At 43.2% G+C, this 18,070-nt stretch overlaps 1 protein-coding gene across 2 annotated transcripts; it reads right to left on the bottom strand.

Annotated features, from left to right (window-relative positions):
* Window positions 1–1,136: 1,136 nt before the first annotated feature.
* LOC311060750 (serine/threonine-protein kinase BRSK2-like) lies at window positions 1,137–17,514 on the bottom strand (the record flags this gene model as incomplete). 2 transcript variants are annotated; one of them, XM_084079062.1, is made up of 19 exons in its annotated part: window positions 1,137–1,748; window positions 1,891–1,980; window positions 2,245–2,455; window positions 3,227–3,350; window positions 3,737–3,785; window positions 4,324–4,600; window positions 5,729–5,789; window positions 6,924–7,074; window positions 7,333–7,430; window positions 7,959–8,123; window positions 8,684–8,715; window positions 10,764–10,910; window positions 11,298–11,366; window positions 13,476–13,509; window positions 14,018–14,134; window positions 15,233–15,373; window positions 16,832–16,917; window positions 17,116–17,210; window positions 17,430–17,514. In XM_084079062.1, the coding sequence occupies 19 exons, from the start codon at window positions 17,512–17,514 to the stop codon at window positions 1,513–1,515; spliced, it is 2,268 nt and encodes a 755-aa protein (XP_083935188.1). In that variant the 3' UTR covers window positions 1,137–1,512. The 2 variants fall into 2 exon arrangements, with proteins under 2 accessions (XP_083935188.1, XP_083935189.1); XM_084079063.1 differs by having other exon boundaries at window positions 1,137–1,712.
* Between the last annotated feature and the right edge of the window lie 556 nt (window positions 17,515–18,070).

Genomic DNA, 18,070 nt, shown 5'->3' with positions numbered 1-18,070 from the left:
AATACTAGAGTAATATATGACCGTCAGAGAGGCTACGTCTGCTGGCAGAATGATGGTACTCAGTGGTGTGGGTGGGTGGGTACAATGATGGGCTACTTGGCTCGTTGGTGAACACAAGAGTGCGGGCGGATGAAGGAGCTGGGGTGCATGGGGTGAAGACTCATTTTGCCTGCTTCCCATTTTGAAAGTCCCGCTTGCCAAGGTATACACGTTGCAAGCATTGCGAGTCCAGCATTATGAGAATGTCCACTGATGATGAGCGTCTTTTTTTCTTTTCTTTTTTTTTTGTCTCGAGTCAATATACGAATTGAATACTATGGCAATATAAGACGAGCTCGTTGAGAAAGGTGGAGTCTGTCTGATCCATAGGCCTGGAATGCTCTTCTCTTTCAATCTGGACACAAACAGCAATGATCAGGATCATGGAACGATTCACGCATAGTGTTTTTCTTTTTTTTTCTCCCACATAATGTTCAGAATTCTTTTCAAATCAAAAATAATTTTCTTCAGAGCAAGGGGCTTCCAACACAAAAAGAATTGTTTGCATTGTAACGTCTTGTCTCTCATTTACTGTAAAAGGAAGCTGCAACAAAAATCTAAACATTATCTTGTATGGATGACCCACCAAAAGATATCTGGTTAGCTTCCTGTTTCCAATATAGTTATATGAGACACAGGTGCTCTCAGTTCCTAGCTTTGCTGCAATAGCTTTGCTGCTGACATCCTCAAAAGAAATATGTATTTAACTAAATAAAAAAATATTTTTTCACATTCACTTAGTTCAACTTGTAGACAATGCTGTAATTCCCTTAAGAGGGGATTCATTTCTCCCAAGCAAATCAGGTTATTTTGGTGTGTTTTACTTTCCAGCTTATTCATTGAAGTGGTAGCAGGTTGCCAACTCTTAGTGTGTGTCTATTGGGATATTGAGAGTGAATGGTTTCTATTTATACCAGTGTGGAATCAGTAACTGTATCATCTTCAATAGTTAGGTATGAGGTTAATTTGGGGACTAAATTTGAGAACCTTCACATAACTATTCCTTTTTTGGTTTCAGTAACTGTATTGCAATGAAATGGTAGGCTAGCCTATCTGATCACATTAGCGTCCTTTAGCAAGCTAATTGCTAACCGGCATGCACGTTAGCGCTTCAATATTCCTAGTTTGATCTGTGATGCTGTATTCTAAGATGGACATCAAACTGCTCATTCATGTATCCTTATTATGATATATATTTTTTCATTAAAGGGTGAGTCCGTATCATTTCTTTTCAAAAGGGGGCAGGAATCCTCATGATCTGGAGGATTTAGAGAAGGTCAATTTGAAAGCAAAAGTATGAATGGGGGGAAAAAAAGAAGCGATTCCTCAGTCCTTGCTATGGTCAAGCACCTTCCATTGTTTTTCTCAAGGAGGAATAGGACATAGCTCATGGTTTTCAGGGGTAAGTGGGAGATGAAATCATACTGTCTTGTTTCCAGTACATTTTGTGTGACTCCTCCTTCTCCCTCTGTCCTAAGGCTGGGACTGGGTTCCATTGGAGGACAGTAGTCGGGTTCTCTCCTTTCCCGAGCCTCTGCGTTGCAGCACTCCTCCACTTCCTCCAATGCCTCCGGCATCCCCTCGCTCGCCCCACTCGCACCTGTCGCCCCCACCCTCGGAGCGCCGCGAATTCTGGCGGGTGGGGGTCCCATGGGGCCGGCCGTTCTTCTCATCTGGGAAGGGGTCAGGAGAGAAGGACAGGAAAGTCACTCTTTAGCCCGTGCATGAGGGCATGCCTCCTCGAAAATGTGCGTGTGTGTGTGTGTGTGTGAGTGTGTGTGTGTGTGTGTGTGTGTGTGTGTGTGTGTGTGTGTGTGTGCACGTGTGTTGGGGAGGGGGGTTAAGGCTCACCAGAGATGGCCTGAACCATAGGTTGATCATGGGAGCTGAGAAGCTGGGCTTGAATTGTCTCCACCACTCTCTTGAACCTGCGACTCGGACCTGGGTATACACAAACACACACACACACACACACACACACACACACACACACACACACACACACACACACACACACACACACACATGTGCGCACAACACACACAAAAACAAACAAGGAAAGGTTAAAACACTGGATATTTACTCACAACCCTTAATAACGAGTCCAGGCACCGTTGGGCCCCTAAGTTTGAGAACCACTTCTGTATTGGACTACAGTAATAGTCATTCAATACCTCCCAGTGGCTAAATCTCCATCCTACTTGCCTGATATTAGAGTGAACGTCACACTGTAGATGCCCGTCTCCCTCCTGCCCTCTCTCTCTGCCCTCTCCCTCTCCCTCTCCCTCTCGCCCTCGGAGAAGGCGATGTCCACCTGAAACTTGACGGGTTTCTGGAAGACGGAGGGGCCTCCGGAGGACTTGTACTCGGCCCGGAAGCTGGTCTGGGACAGGACGCTGTGGCTGAGCGACGGGATCTGCTCGGTGGGGCGACAAAGAAGCAGAGAGACCGACAGACTTACGAGGCGGGAGAGGAGGTATGGGGGGCCAACGTGAGTATAGAGAGACAAAGGGTGGAGGGTGAGGAGAAGAGAGAGAGTGTGAGCCGTCGGTGGGAGAACAAGAAAGCCAAGCGAGCCGTCAGTGTGAGTGTAAAAAAAATAAAGTGCATGAAAACTAAAACAGACATAGCAGCAGAAATGAGGTGCACATATGAGACACTGTGAATTTTTGTGCCAGTACATTTGTTATTAAGGATGCACGATAAATCGTTCCTCATATCGGTATCAGCTGATTTCAGCCTTGTAAATGCAATATTGGTAAAATCAGTGTCAGCTAAATATCCCGATATCTTTTGCCGGTATTTTACTTTATAATATTTATGTTTGAATGTGAAGCTTTTATTAAACAAATAAAAGCAAACAAGTTTGAAGTAAAAATACTACATTTATGTTTTTTGTTTTGTGCATCAGCAGGCCTAATAAATCAGGTAATAAAAGTCTGCATCTTCACCCAGAATCAGAGTCCTGTATAACAGGTCTAAGGTAAAACCTACTGGAAACTTGTATTGCAATATCTGTATCGGTATCGATCAATCGATTTGGCCATGCCGTTATCGGATATGTTCCAATATTTCAATATCGTGCATCCCTATTTGGTATTGATCTGGTGAGAGGCATGCATTGTGCTTGCAACGTGGTGAGCTGTGATACTGTGGTAGAATGAGACACGGACAGGCAGATACTCACAGACAGGAAGGCATGGACGATGTCAGCTTTGACAGAGCTCAGAGGTTTATCTCTGATCACCACAAAGATCTGCTCCTCTTTCTCCAAGCTGATGAAGTTCCCGAACCACGACTTCTTTGCCAGCCTGGGTGACAGATGGCACACAAATAATTTATATACAGTATAGATTGAAAAACACATATGACAAAAAAACACAGATGCATCTATGCCCCCACACACACGCACGCACACGCACACACACACACACACACACACACACACACACACACACACACACACACACACACACACACACACACACACACACACACACACACACACACACACTCACACACACACACACACACACACACACACACACACACACTCACACACACACACACACACACACACACACACACACACACACACACACACACACACACACACAGTACACTCAGTACACAAGTCTCACCTGAACGGTATTTTATCTCAAGGGTTTAATTATGTCCATGAAGATGCATTACTTACTCAGGGCTGGACTCTGGTGTTAGGCTGGACATGTCCTCTGACGTGGGGACTAAAAGACAGGACATATTGATATGTGTGTTTCATCTAAACGCTTTCATTTGCCTAAAGCCTGAGTAGTTTGGTAACACTTTATATAAAGATTGGGTCTATAATGCATCATAATCGCATAATATTTATAATGCGTTATAATGCACTTATAAGGCTTCATAACACTCACTTATAAATGTTTATAATCATTTAGGACAACTTATAATATTGTTTATGAAGTATTATAAGTGCTGGTTATAATGCATTGTAAGCTCAGCGGAACAGCACATTATAACTACCATAACTTAGTCAGTTACTGTATAAAGACACTTTATAGCATATAAAGACACTAAGTTATATGAAGATGTTTTTTTCTAAAATATTTAAAATAGCCAATCTTAAAGCTCTGCTATAGTATATTTTTATATTAGTGTAAAAAAAAATGCTTAAGTGGTTCATCGATTTGTTCTCGTTTCTTGCGCCTCTCGATTATTCGAATAATGGAAAAAGAAATGAATGGATAGTTGCAGCCCTAATGTCAACATGACAGGCCGTCTCACCCTGCAGCTTGCGGCGGTGGAAGCGAGGCGAGCCCAGCAGGTTGTTCTTGAAGGAGTTGAGGCGGGTCCTCCAGTGGGCGGAGCTACTGGCAGCCATGCCGCCTCCTCCCCCGGGGCTGGAGGGCGGGGTCAGGGACAGCGAGCCCACCCCTCCCCCTCCCTCCGCCCGCGAAGAGGACGAGGACGAGGAGGAGGAGGGCGGGGTGGAGGAAGGGTGGTGGGGGTGGTGCACGGGGGTGCCCAGGGGGGTGGGCAGCGGAGAGCCCTGGGGGGTAACCTGCGGCACAGAGTGGGCAGAGGTGGGGTAGAAGCTCTTAGTCACAGACTTGAGGACGGACGACGATGGAAAGAAGAAGAAACGAGGGATGGGTGAGAGGAGCGGCGAAGGGGAGGGCGAGCGGGAAGGCGGGTTGTGGAGAGGCAGGGACTTGATGGGCTGGAGGTGGGGTCGTTCGGTGGGGCCTTTGGTGGGCAGAGTCTGGGTCTTGGGGTTGTGGGGGGATTTGGGCTTGTCGTGAGCCCTCGCCGAGCGGGGGGTGGCGGCCGTGGCGCTTCCGGATTTGGACTCCTTTGTGTGGGGGTTGGCTTTGGCGGAGGTGACGTCTGACTGGCTGAACGTGAAGACGGGGCTCTGATAGGACTGGGGGGTTGGGCGGGGAGGGGGAGGGACGGGGGTATGGGAGAGATGGAACAGAAGAAAGAGAGGGGATGGAACGTGGAGAAAGATGAATGGAGATGAGCGTCATGGTTCATGGCAAAAGAGTGCATTCTTGTGGAGAATGAAATTTAAACAGACTTTCTATGATCTAACTGACTATTAAATCCTTCATTTTGGCCCTGTGGTCAGTTCCACGCTTCACACAAGTATTCAGTGATAGCGGCCATTTGCATTAGAATGCAGAATTACAGTAGATGTTCCCTTTGTTACTATAAATTGACAGTTCAGTTTTGATGTTCCACTGAGTCAAAGTAGGGCAGCAGTGGACCGTAAGCTGTAGAATTAAATTGTTCAGCCAAAAATCTAACGAGTGAAGTTGTGATTCTCTCTAATACCAATGGTACTTTGCTCTACTGTACACATAATTGGTGCATGTCGTTGTAAGCAAGTGAATGGAGACGAGAAGAGAAAGGATGAAAAAGCCAAGGAAACTTCCAGATGGGACGAGATTTATCTCAGGAAAACTGGTGTCATGGCATGTAAAAAGAAGCTTGACAGATGGATATCTCAGGAGGTTGCAGTCACACATCGGTTAAGCATTTTCAAATCAGCAACATTTTGAATATTCGACAGTGCTACAAGAATAAGGGAAATCATTAAATCCTTCACATGCAGTGCTTCATAGATGTTTACGTCACATGCTGTTAACAGTTGACAATGTGAAGTGGCTGGCCAACAGGCCCTTACCCTGGGACTGCTGAGAGGACTGGAGGAGAGACCAGTGGATGCTCCACTAACAGAGCGAGACCTGGGAGGGTCACCAGAGAACACATGGTCAAAAGAATCAAGCTTAGAAATAATTCAGTAATTAACCAGATGACAGTATACTCCTCTACTTTGCTCTATGATGTTCAGGGGTGCAATGTCACTAAGTGCATTTACTCAAGTACTTTGGTGGTACGTTTACATCAGCTACTTGAGTATTTCCATATTTGCATACATCTCAGAGGCAAATGTTGTACTTTTTACTCCACTACAATTATTTGACAGCTATAGATACTGCTTACTTTGCAGATTTAGAATATTATTACAAAACATATAGTTTTCGAAAATAGCCGATCGTTGTGAGCTTGAGCAAATTTTGAATGCAGGACTTTTACTTGTAGCAAAGTATTTATACATTGTGGAATTGCTACTTTTCTTAAAGGTAGGGTAAGTGATATCTTTTAAATGTTAAAGCACTATTCTGATAGTAATCACTGCTATAGACGGATTTCCGCGCGACGTCATCACAGAGCAGAATGCGCAATCTGCGCATGCCCGGGTGAAAGGCGCGTTCGAAAATACAGCCCTGAGCGGCAGTGAGCGCACTGGCCAATACAAACGAATAGGCGAGTGTGCTCCGGTGCGTAATTTCCAAACGCACCCATAGGCTTCCCCCTCCTCTGCGCGGTCATATTCCTCTCATGTTTACTAACAGGAAACCCGTCTATAGAGTGTTTGTTCAGTCACAGGGGTTTCTCTGTCTCTCCAGCTCTTTAATAAACAGAAAATATTTTTTCAGGTAGGAGACAAAATTTCAGCCAATCAGCAGAGAGTACCCATTTATCAGCTTTTCATAATCTTATAATGTTCCAGTTCCAATTTTGTCTGCTCATTTCTTTGTGTCATCTCTTCCAATTTCACCTGTTTAATATGTATCCCGCCTGAGTTCTCTATCCTAATCGGATAAAATTGGTATCCCGACCTCAAAATGCATTTTCTGTTTAATAAAGAGTAGAGACAGGGAGACTCCTGTTACTGAACGAACAGCAATGATTACTATCATTTAACACTTATTTTAACAAAAGAAAATCACTTACCCTACGTTTAAGTAAGAAATCTGAGTACTTCCACCACTGATGATGTATAAGGTATGTGTACACATGTGTGACATACACACCTCTGGCTGTGTGCGGCCGTGTCCAGGGCCCTGCGGGGCGGGGTGGGAGACCCCTGTTCAGTGACGCTTAGTACCTCCAGACTCTTCCTCTCTGGACGACAGCGGCCGTGGCGCGTCAGCATGGGAGAATCCACACGCTTCCTAGGGGGATCTGCTAAGGGACGCCATTACCACGTTGTCACAAGAGTTAGCCACCACCTTGCTTTCTTTGTTTGTTACTGAATTGATCCTAAACTGTCGCCATACATATTACACACACAGTCGGCGTCTGACAATGTTTTCCCAGCAATTGGCAAATATTTTGCCTCTCTGCACCAAATCAAATCTTCTGTGTACCATTGAACGAAAAGAAAGGTGTGGAAAGTGCAGAGGGAGGCTACAGGCTCCAGCCTGCCACCTAATGACTGACCTACGTCATTGCGCGGAGGCAGATCCTCATCCTCGTAGCTGGGGTAGCGCTCCTTCCTGTCCAGCAGTAGGTAGTAGATCATCTTCTCCTGGTTGTCCCTGAGAGGCGTAGAGATGGGAGAATCACAAGAGGGTGTCTTTTTTCCCGTGCGATGAATATAACTGTTGTTTGTGTCATGAGTACATACACACAGAATGCAAATATTGCATGCCAATAAGGCGACGTAATATTTATTGGGAACGAGGTCGATTTTTCACCGCAAACAAAGGCATCAACCTGTCTGAATGAAGCATCAACTAGGCTATATGAATAGCTTCATGCAAAATATAAACCAATGCATTTTCGTATCATTTATTCGTCACACCCAAGGTGTAAAGGCATTAGGCCTGATTTATACTTGAGCCGGTGTCGCTCATCAAAAATACACAACACAACTGAGCTTGTAGGTCTGCTATATTTGATATTTTGACACAATGAGCAAGCGGATACAGTATACTGTAAGTCAGACGTGAAGTCAATATAGCAAGCAATGCTGTACAAATAGGCGAGGGGACAAAATAAGCAAGGTGAAATCATTATCGAAAGAGGACTATATAGGATATAAAACAGTTGAACGAAATGCTTACTCTTCACATTGCAGGTCACGGGTGAGTTTCACTCTGTCTCTGAAGCAACCCAAGGAGTGCATGCTGTCCAAAACGTCTGTATCCAAATCTGACAGAGACAAGATCCTCCCCACGCATACTCGCCTGGGAGGGGGCTGCTCAGGGCAAGGCTCGTTACGGCCTCCCCTGGGACCCACACACACACACACACACACACACACACACACACACACACACACACACACACACACACACACACACACACACACAATAATCAAATAAGATGCAATGCAAGCATATACATACACAGGTAATTAACCACTTTCACCTTAGTGTCACTATAGGTGAAACATCTTACATGTTTCTAAAGATTTCAACATTTTCCTAGATTTTTCAAGATCATTTTCCCCCTCCCAAAACAGCAGATCTACAAGCTCACAATGCGTCACGACATGACGCGTTGTGAGCTTGTAGATCTGCAATTTCCAAATAGCCGAAGTATATAACAGGGCAATTCACAAGTGAGCACACATTCAGTCAGTCACACACACACACACACACACACACACACACACACACACACACACACACACACACACACACACACACACACACACACACACACACACACACACACACACACACACATGCATAACACATAACAAATACATGCCCATATAAACAAATTCAAATGTGCTCTCATTCCAAAGTCATTCCGAAGTGTATGAACGTGAATGTGCACTTACATATACCAGGCGTGCTTCTGGATGGCGTCGAGCTGGAAGGGCAGAGGGCAGATGGGGCCATTAGTCGCTACAGTCTGTTAACAACCAGATGGCCACAGAGCTGCGTGGAGTAACCTTTGTTTTCTACTTGCACTAGAAACCACCCCACGGCCCGGGCCTTTGTTTTGTTTATTTATAGTATATCTTTGTAAATTCACAATTTGTTGTATTGGTTAGGGAATTATAAAAAGCGATCACACAAATAATTTGCCCCAAAAGGAAAACCTTTTTTTCCCCCCATTTTTGGGGATACATGGGACATCTGACAATGCCCCAATACAACATAACAATAACATTGTATATGTATAGTTATGGATCGATGACCAAAGATTATTAATTCTGTCATAAACAAACAAATCTGATGAATATAAAAGAGTCTGTGTGCACCAAGTTCCTTATAAATTAACTGTCCCTCAAGAGTTCTGCTCCAAAATGAACAGCCTATTCCAAATCTGATAACTCCTTCCACATAATGACTGCTGGCAAGAATGTAAGGCCAGGTATGGGTTATTATAAAAACAACTCTTCTTAAGACACCAGAGATGAGGATAGTATTATTAATGAAATAATAACCTGATAATAGCATTTCAAGTCGTGGTTGTTTACCGAAAACCTGATATCTGAGTTCTCCTTAGTTGCGTGCGGGTGTTGCGTGCCGAAAATAGCAGATGATCCACAAGCTCGCAACAAATCGCAGCCGAGGTTGTAGATCGGCTATTTTCAGTGCGCAACACCAGTGCACAAGTTTTTGAACAATTTTAAAATATATCAGTGCTATTGAACACCCTTTACGTCTGGTGTGTGGACTTTTACAAATATTGAACCAATGAAAAGTATTAAAAGCACTTCTGACTAAACCTCCTCACTCCATTGGATCCTCAAACCGTCGGTCAAACTCCAACTTTGGAGCAGTTTTTTCCATCATTGATTAGAATGATGAAGTCAGACGGAATAAAAACATTAATGGTCAAAAACCTCCTAACTTTACTTGAGCAGGATTTGGGTAAAGTGATGATAATATAAGAACACATACAAGTATCTGACAATGTATAAAGTCACCATACCAACTTTGATGAGGTAGTATCGTGTTGTTCTAAAAACATGTTTTTTTTTTTCATTTCCTGAAAAGTTTATATTTTGGACATACCTGGTTTCTGCCCGACAGGCGACAGCAGGGATATGCAGTATCAGGCTCAAACTATTTCGGAAAGAATCCCTGACATGCATCATGCTCAGGGGTGCACATAACTTTTTAGGTCTGGTACGCAGAAGAGCACCTGGAGATGTGACTTGGTGCGCATGGTCCTGTCCCGTTTTGTCAAGGGGGGGGGGGGGGGGGGGGGGGGTCAGCACGGTGCCCGCCGGGCAGTTTTGTCAACGGGGGGAGGGGAGAAAAAAAGGACGCTCTGCTTCTAAATTCCGCCGATTTTCGCCGTTTTTTTTTCTCATTCGACGTTTTTTTTTCTCTTTTCGCTGTTAGGTAAAGCCCCCAAGGTTGGTGCCCTGTGCTGCTGCGCTGATTTTATCCGCCAGATTGGGACGTTCACGGCATATTTTGCACCATTACGGTGCGTTCATCTCGGTGACGAGTGCCTCTTAACAGCCGCTGCTGGCTGCGTGCACGCAGCGAGGCAATGCGAGGCGATGCGAGGCGACGCGAGTCATATCTCTACCCCTGTGCCTAATGGCTGTACATGGGGCCGACGGGTGCTTTAGAGTGATTGTGTGAGTGTGGCTTCAGGAAGTAAATTCCTAGCCTCGATCTCCAGGCTTTTATTTTTTAGTTTTGCTAAAAAATAAAAGCTTGGAAATTCTTGTCCCAGCTGTTGGTGCGCAAAAGCGCCTCGCGTCGCCTGATGTGGTGCGCATTTTTTATTTTGGGTGCGCATGCGCACCTGCGCACCAGTTATGTGCACCCCTGATCATGCTAACACATTACTTCCCCCACTGGAAAAAAAAACACCTGGCACAAAAAATCTCCAGCAAGAATGAGAGCGTGTACAAAGGTGACTAAGACATGGGGTGAGCATGGCTCCCATACCGTGAGCCTCTTGTCGGGGTTGACCTCGATCATGCCCTTCAGCAGGGCCTGGCAGTCTGGGGGGATGAAATGAGGCATATGGAACACCCCACTCTTCACCTTCTCCAAGAGCTGCCGCAGGTTGTCATGATCAAATGGCAGGGCCCCCTGTAGAGGGGGGTCAAGTAAGGAGTGGACATAACACGAAATAGAGAATAAAATGTTATTTTGGCCGATATGTATGGACATGTAGAGTATGTTAATACAATATAACTTAAATAGTTGGGGTGATTGTGAAATCAATTTCTCCCCTGAGCGAGCAGGCAGGCGCTATTAACTCAGTGGTAAAACGTCCAACATTTGCGCTGGAGACCAGGTTTGTGTGTGGCGTGCGTGCGTGCATGCGTTGAATTGAATTGAATTGAATTGAATTGAATTGAATTGAATTGAATTGAATTGAATTGAATTGAATTGAATTGAATTGAATTGAATTGAATTGAATTGAATTGAATTGAATTGAATTGAATTGAATTGAATTGAATTGAATTGACTAACCACGAGCAGAGCGAAGAGGATGACCCCACAGCTCCACACATCTGCTCTCCGTCCGTCATATTTCTCCCCCTGTCAGAAAGAAAGAATTGTCAGTCACCCACATTGTCAAATTAATGATCTGAAAGCCTAAAGGCAGCGCCACATTCCTGGAGAGGAACATTTTTACTTTTCTCAACCACATCCCACAATGTAGTTACTCAAAGCAGACGTGTTGGCTCAAAGCAGACGTGTTGGCTCTCACAATTTTCAAATGCTTCTGTCAAACAGTCTGTACTTCAGAAGCTGAAAGTGAGTAGAAAATTAAGTGGATGCCATGTCATTTCCCCACTTCCATTTCGCCTGTGCAGTCGTATAACTCCTACTGGAAACCAAATTAGTCAAAGCCTAGCTAGCTAAATGCTTAGCAGAAATGGTTATTCAAAAATATATTTTAAAGATATTAATTAATTTATAATACATTGTCGTGAGCAGCACATTATTTGGCAGGCTAAGAAAAGGCTGCATAGTAAAATCCCTGCCGATGGGAAATCTTTCCACAGCCCACCTCTGATACACTGTGTACACACTAGTAGACAGAAATGGTATCATAGTACTGTAAGCATTAGTGAACACCGATACATGGTCATAAGTTTGAAAAAAGGTGAGGTGTTCCTTCACGGTCTGTCCAACACAAAGGTTTCTTTTCTTCTTTTTTTTAAATTTAGAGTAATTTTTTTGACCTTTTTCTCCCAAATGTAGTCGTTATGCCAATTCTGTTGTTAAGCCGTGACGTATGTTCCCCGTCAGAACAACTTCCGGGTCCAAGTGTGTCTTTTGCCAATATGCGCAGTGCTGTGCCTTCGCTGTTTTAACAGATCTGAGACTAAAATAATGACTAAAGTGTCATTCTACCGCTCTCCTGGCAACGACAAAAAGAAGAGGAAATCGTTACTTTTAATATATATTCGATATATATATATATATATATATATATATATATATATATAGAGAGAGAGAGAGAGAGAGAGAGAGAGAGAGAGAGAGAGAGAGAAAGTAGGCTAATAAATATATATATATAATTATTAGCCTACTTTTTATCTATGATATTAGCATTAAGACCCTTTTCAACCCTCTATGGTTCCTTTCTGAAAAAGGAGGTTATTGTAAAAAGATTTACGGGTTCCGACATGTTTGTTTACAATGAAGAGTGGACCTCGCTTAAAAAACGAATTCATTCTTCCTTACACACATTTCTGTGTTGCCACAGAGCCCCCACCAGGAGGACGTAGGATCTTCGTCCTACTCCTCCTGGCCAACATTCCCTGCTGACAGGTGCCGCCCCAGCCCGTAGGAGTACATGCAATGACCAATATCACCCTGCCCGCCCAGATTCCCTCCCCCGAACAAGGGCCAATTGTGCTCGCAGAGACGCCCAACAAAGCCGGATGCACCATGGTAGATTCGAACCCACATCCTCCGTGGAGGTGGCCAGGGACTTTTACCACTGCGCCACCCGAGCGCCCCACCAAGGTTTCTTTTCAATCAAATCTCTGTTGAAAGCAATGTTTCAATCCCATATGCTGCAAATCTCATTATCTATATGTGCCCCACATGGAGTAGGCCTATAGTAAGTCTTCTTCCACTTTGCTACCAAAAGCAGCAATACATATGAAAAACAGCTAACTTCTAAATTAAACATTATCACACACTAACAAAAAAATGAATTGCATTCTAAGAATGGGGCAGACTGGTAGATAACCAGACCCGATAATTCCAATGTCCCACGTTCCATTCCTGTTGGAGACCTGTACTGCAAGTCCTTCCCCCTCTCTTTTCCTAAATAAAGCAAAATTACTGCCTTAAAAGAAAACAAAAAACATTTTAACCACTTTCACCTTGGCATCCCTATTTTTGGCATGTCGTTATAGATGAACATTTTAAAAAATATTCAAAAAGATTATACAAAATGTCCAAAGTTTTAAAAAACTGGAAAAGATTGTCTACCGGTATCTATAAGCTCACAACACATCACATCATAACATGTTGTGGTCTTGTACACAATCTATTTCTGCTATTCAGCGTACAATGAAGTATATAGGGCTTGAGTAGTAAAAAAAGAAGGAGAAGAGAATTGTGAATTGTGTTCATTATTTTTTACAATAGAATTACAAGTACACTGTACAGGAGCTGGTCACTTACCCGTATAACCTCAGGACACGCATAGTGTGGTGACCTGGAAAGAAATGTGAAATGTTTTAGATGTGACAGACTTTCTACGAGAATCACAAGCAAGGGTTAACAGAGAGGCACTACATACACACAAAGGCAACACCTGAAGAATTTGCCGAGTACCCAAAAGCCTGACGTGTACAGTATTTATATACACACTGCAAGTCCCACAAGGCAAAACATGAGTCATGATGTATACTAAAGATTAATTCACACATGCACACACGCATACACGCACGCAGGCGCACACACAATAACACACGCGCTCACACAATCACACACGCGCTCACATACATGCACGCACTCGCGCATACTGTACACAGTCACCTACTTCTCTGCCTCCCTCTCTCTCACATACCCTTTACTTCCCCTCGTTTTGCCTTTCACGCACTGGCACACGCACAGACACAGGCACACAGGCACACGCTCGCACACGCGCACACACACGCACACACACACACACACACACACACACACAATTACAAATACACACGCGCGCGGCAGTTACTCACCCACAGCTGGTCTCCAGCAGACTGTCCCCCACCTGTAGGGAGGCCATGCCAAAGTCAGCAATACGGATGTTGTTCTTCTCATCCAGGAGCAGGTTCTCTGGCTTCAGGTCCCTGTGGCTGTACGTGCACAGCAGAAGAAAACACCACACCACCCGGTTTGACCTTGGGACCAGGCTATTTAACGTACACAATATCTCCCTTGAAGCAGAGACTGAAGCCAAAACGGTAAGGCGAATCCCCTGCCAATCCACACTCCTAATCGGGTTACCTTTCAGATATTACAGCGGTACACAGTCAATTTAATTCAGAGATTGTACAACCCTTACGGGTCCATTTGGGTACACACTAGTCCATTTGGTTACATTTGTAGCCTACAATCTCTTAGTTATAAATGGATACATTACACTGAGGATTTTACTGTGTGTGGGCTTGAATGATTGGCTCAAGCTTCCTTATAGAATTCTCTAGTCGCGCCTTGCTTCAACCAAGCTTGAAACATAATATTTAGATTTAGATAATTAGATAATTCTTAGTATAGGACAGTATTCCATTTGAAGAGGTAAATGTAGAAAACTATTTTTCCTCTATTCCTCTATGGAAGAGCATGCTAAGCTAATCTAAGGTGGATTTGGGGTTGTTTGCATCAACACTAATGAATAAACAATGGTAGCTACTAGCTAGGCAGAATTTGAGATCATTTTTGGTACAGGGTTGCATTTTTGGTGCAACTACGGGCTGAAAATTAGTAATGACACTATGATGAACTTTGTATGCTTGTACAAACACTGTAAATAGAGTTCATATTACCTATTTGGCATGTGCAATATAATGACATAGTATCTAATTTAATGTTCGGTGTGGTCTGTGTAATTGACCTTACATTAATTACATTTTTTCACACCTCCAAATAGACACATTTTACAGAGGATCCCTTCTAAAAAAACATTGTGGTCAATGGGTTTTTAATGGAGAAAATGTGTCACGATTTGAGAATTCACATAACAGAAAATAAAGAGCATTCTGTGTTAATTTTGATGTGGAATGCCCTCAAGGCCCTCTATTAGTCCCCTGATCCCATCTTGCAAACTGTCGGTAAACAACAAGAGCACACAGTGAAATCCTTGGTGTTCATTTTACTCTGAAAGTGTTCAAATCAACCCAAATGTTTACACTCTCACAGTGACATGAACACTGGGGGTTTTAGGGTGTACTCACCAGATGGAGTGGCTGTGACAGAAGTCAAGAGCAGAGATAATCTGTCTGAAGAACTTCCTGGCCTCTTTAGGAGTCAGCCGTCCTTTCTTCACAAGGTAATCGAACAGCTCTCCTCCTGACACATGTTCCAGCACCAGGTACCTGCATTACATGGGGAAAATGTGTGTGTGTGGACACACACACACACACACACACACACACACACACACACACACACACACACACACACACACACACACACACACACACACACACACACACACACACACAAAATCAATTACTTTATCATTAACCATATGCTAGTTTCTAAATCAATGATGTTGTAATCAACTTTCAAATGGAGAGTGGAAATGGGACAGACAGAAGTAATAAACACAGGAGGAAAATTATTTTAAAAAATAGCAAAAATAGCCGATCTACAAGCTCACAATGCATCGCATCGTGGCGCATTGTGAGCTTGTAGAAATAAGGACACCAGAATGAAAGTGGTTAAGAAGGATCAAAATTAAGTACAAATGTCGAGGAGACCTGCAAGATGGAGAGAAATGATAATAGAAAAGGAGAGCAAGAGCATCAGGGTGATACAAGGAGTTTATTGAAATTCTTAAAGTATTATTGACACATATCATCTCACTGCCATGTTCTGACAATGGCTCGTAACAGGACATGATGCCACCATATTGAAAGAGAAACACCAAAATAAATCGCTCGTTCTGAGTGTCATTTGAAAATCCTTAGTGCCGTACAGAAATTAGGCATTTCCTTCATTTTGGGGGAGGGAGGGAGGACTGTGCATAACTGATAATAAACTCATAATTAGTTGGCTCGGCAGCAGATTTGAACCAGGAACAAATATGACACCTTAAATATGACCTCTCCTAAGTGAGTGCCGGGGTCTAACGGCAAATCTCGCAAACGTCCTATGTTTACTGGTGCTAGATCCCGCAAGAGTGTATTGCGGGAATAGAGAAAGGTCGATAATAAAGTTGATTTTCTCCTGATTTGTCTCTCTGAAAAAAAGCCATTTTAGTATGAAAATATTGGGAATATTGTGTGGCTTGAGGCGATCAAGTCCAATATTTAGTTCAGTGACCATAGGGCTAAGGAATGGTTCAGAAGCTGTGTTCACGTTCACTATTGCATTGGATATAATAGACTCCAACCTGCTTCCGGTCTCCTAAAAAAGGCGGCCACCTACTCCACGCAGATACAGGAAGTAAACCGGAGATGGTGAGTCTTTCTTTTTTTTTATCTTGGCTATAGTTATGCACAGAGCCAATTGGGCTTCACAATCTTTCCTTTTGTCACTCTTCCAATATGGCAGCCTGCCTGGCATCCATTGGAGACCACTCTCCAAACATTCCTTTGTAGGCCAGACAATAATTGACCAATAAACATGGGTCACCATTTTTCTCTTACACCATACTATATAACATATTATTTACATACGTACATCATACTATATGATATGTAATCATAATATATACTGTATATATGTTGCAAGAGCAAAATGGCTGCCACGTGAACATGGCCAATAGGACAGACTGAGACCAGACTATGCTGCAGCCTGCAGCACCTCTGAATGTGCAATGAACTCACAGATATTTGTTATTCTCGTAGACATCATGCAGCTTCAACACATGCGGATGTTCTATCAGTTTAAGAATGGCAATCTCCCTCTCCACCTGTCCAGAAAGAAGAGAGGTAGAAGAGATGGAAGGAGAGAATGGGGGGGAATTAATAGGGGATAATAATGTTCCTTGCTGACACTGATCACTGGTATTTACTAATTCTGATAAACTACAAAGAGATTGTGAAGCTATGTTGTTTACACTGAGGCACAACACATAGTTCCATCCACAACTTCATAATCAACAGCGTACCTTCATTAGAACTGACTCAGACAGCTTCTCTCTGTTGACTATTTTGATTGCTACCTTCTGACCCGTAATGCAATGGACCCCAAGCTTGACCAGACCTAAAAGATAGATGACATATAAAGTGGGAGGAGAGAGAGAGAGAGAGAGAGAGAGAGAGAGAGAGAGAGAGAGAGAGAGAGAGAGAGAGAGAGAGAGAGAGAAAGGGGGAGAGAGAGACCAATTAATTAGGAATTCAGACATTGAAGTTTCAATATCATTATTTTTTTTAATCAAAAATACTCAAAAGATCAATTTAACAATTTGATTGATTTACTCACCAGTCTGTCCTTTCCCCAGAGTTTTTTCCAGTCGATATGGCCCAACATATTGAGCTGACTGACTTAGAGACAGTTCTTTACTCATACTGCTCTCACTATAGGCCAATACACTACTACTACTGCACTATGGTTATTGCAACGACTATGACAACTCTATGCAGCTAGTAAGTTACAGTGGAGTACAACTGAACTCAAAAGCAGGACTATACTTCAGTGATAAAAATAGGTTACATGTAACACCGCTACTTTGAGACTATTGGGTGAATATGTAAAAACAAAGCAAAAAACTACAACCCAAACTTGTCCTGAATCATAACTTTGGGATAATAGTGACAGAGCGTTCTTCATCTAAACCTGATGCCTCAATGGCTATTTGTTTTTCTTTTTTGATGATGGGATTATCTGTGGCATTTGCATTGACGTGAAGCAAACTTATATAATATTGAAATAAAATAGCATACAGTTATAGAGGTAGGCAAATGCTGAGAAACTGAGATAACACAAATACTAGGCTGTTATGCATTAAATACTGACACTATTCCAAGCATAAGCATGACAAGACTGACAAAATGTTGGACACGCTATAGCTTATTTTGCATTACTCACATTTCATAGGATATCACTGGCAATACAAAGATTAA

This window comes from Gymnoscopelus microlampas, assembly GCF_963454915.1.
Source record: "Gymnoscopelus microlampas genome assembly, chromosome: 14".
NCBI lineage: Eukaryota > Metazoa > Chordata > Actinopteri > Myctophiformes > Myctophidae > Gymnoscopelus > Gymnoscopelus microlampas.
This window is presented reverse-complemented; position numbering and strand designations above follow the sequence as displayed.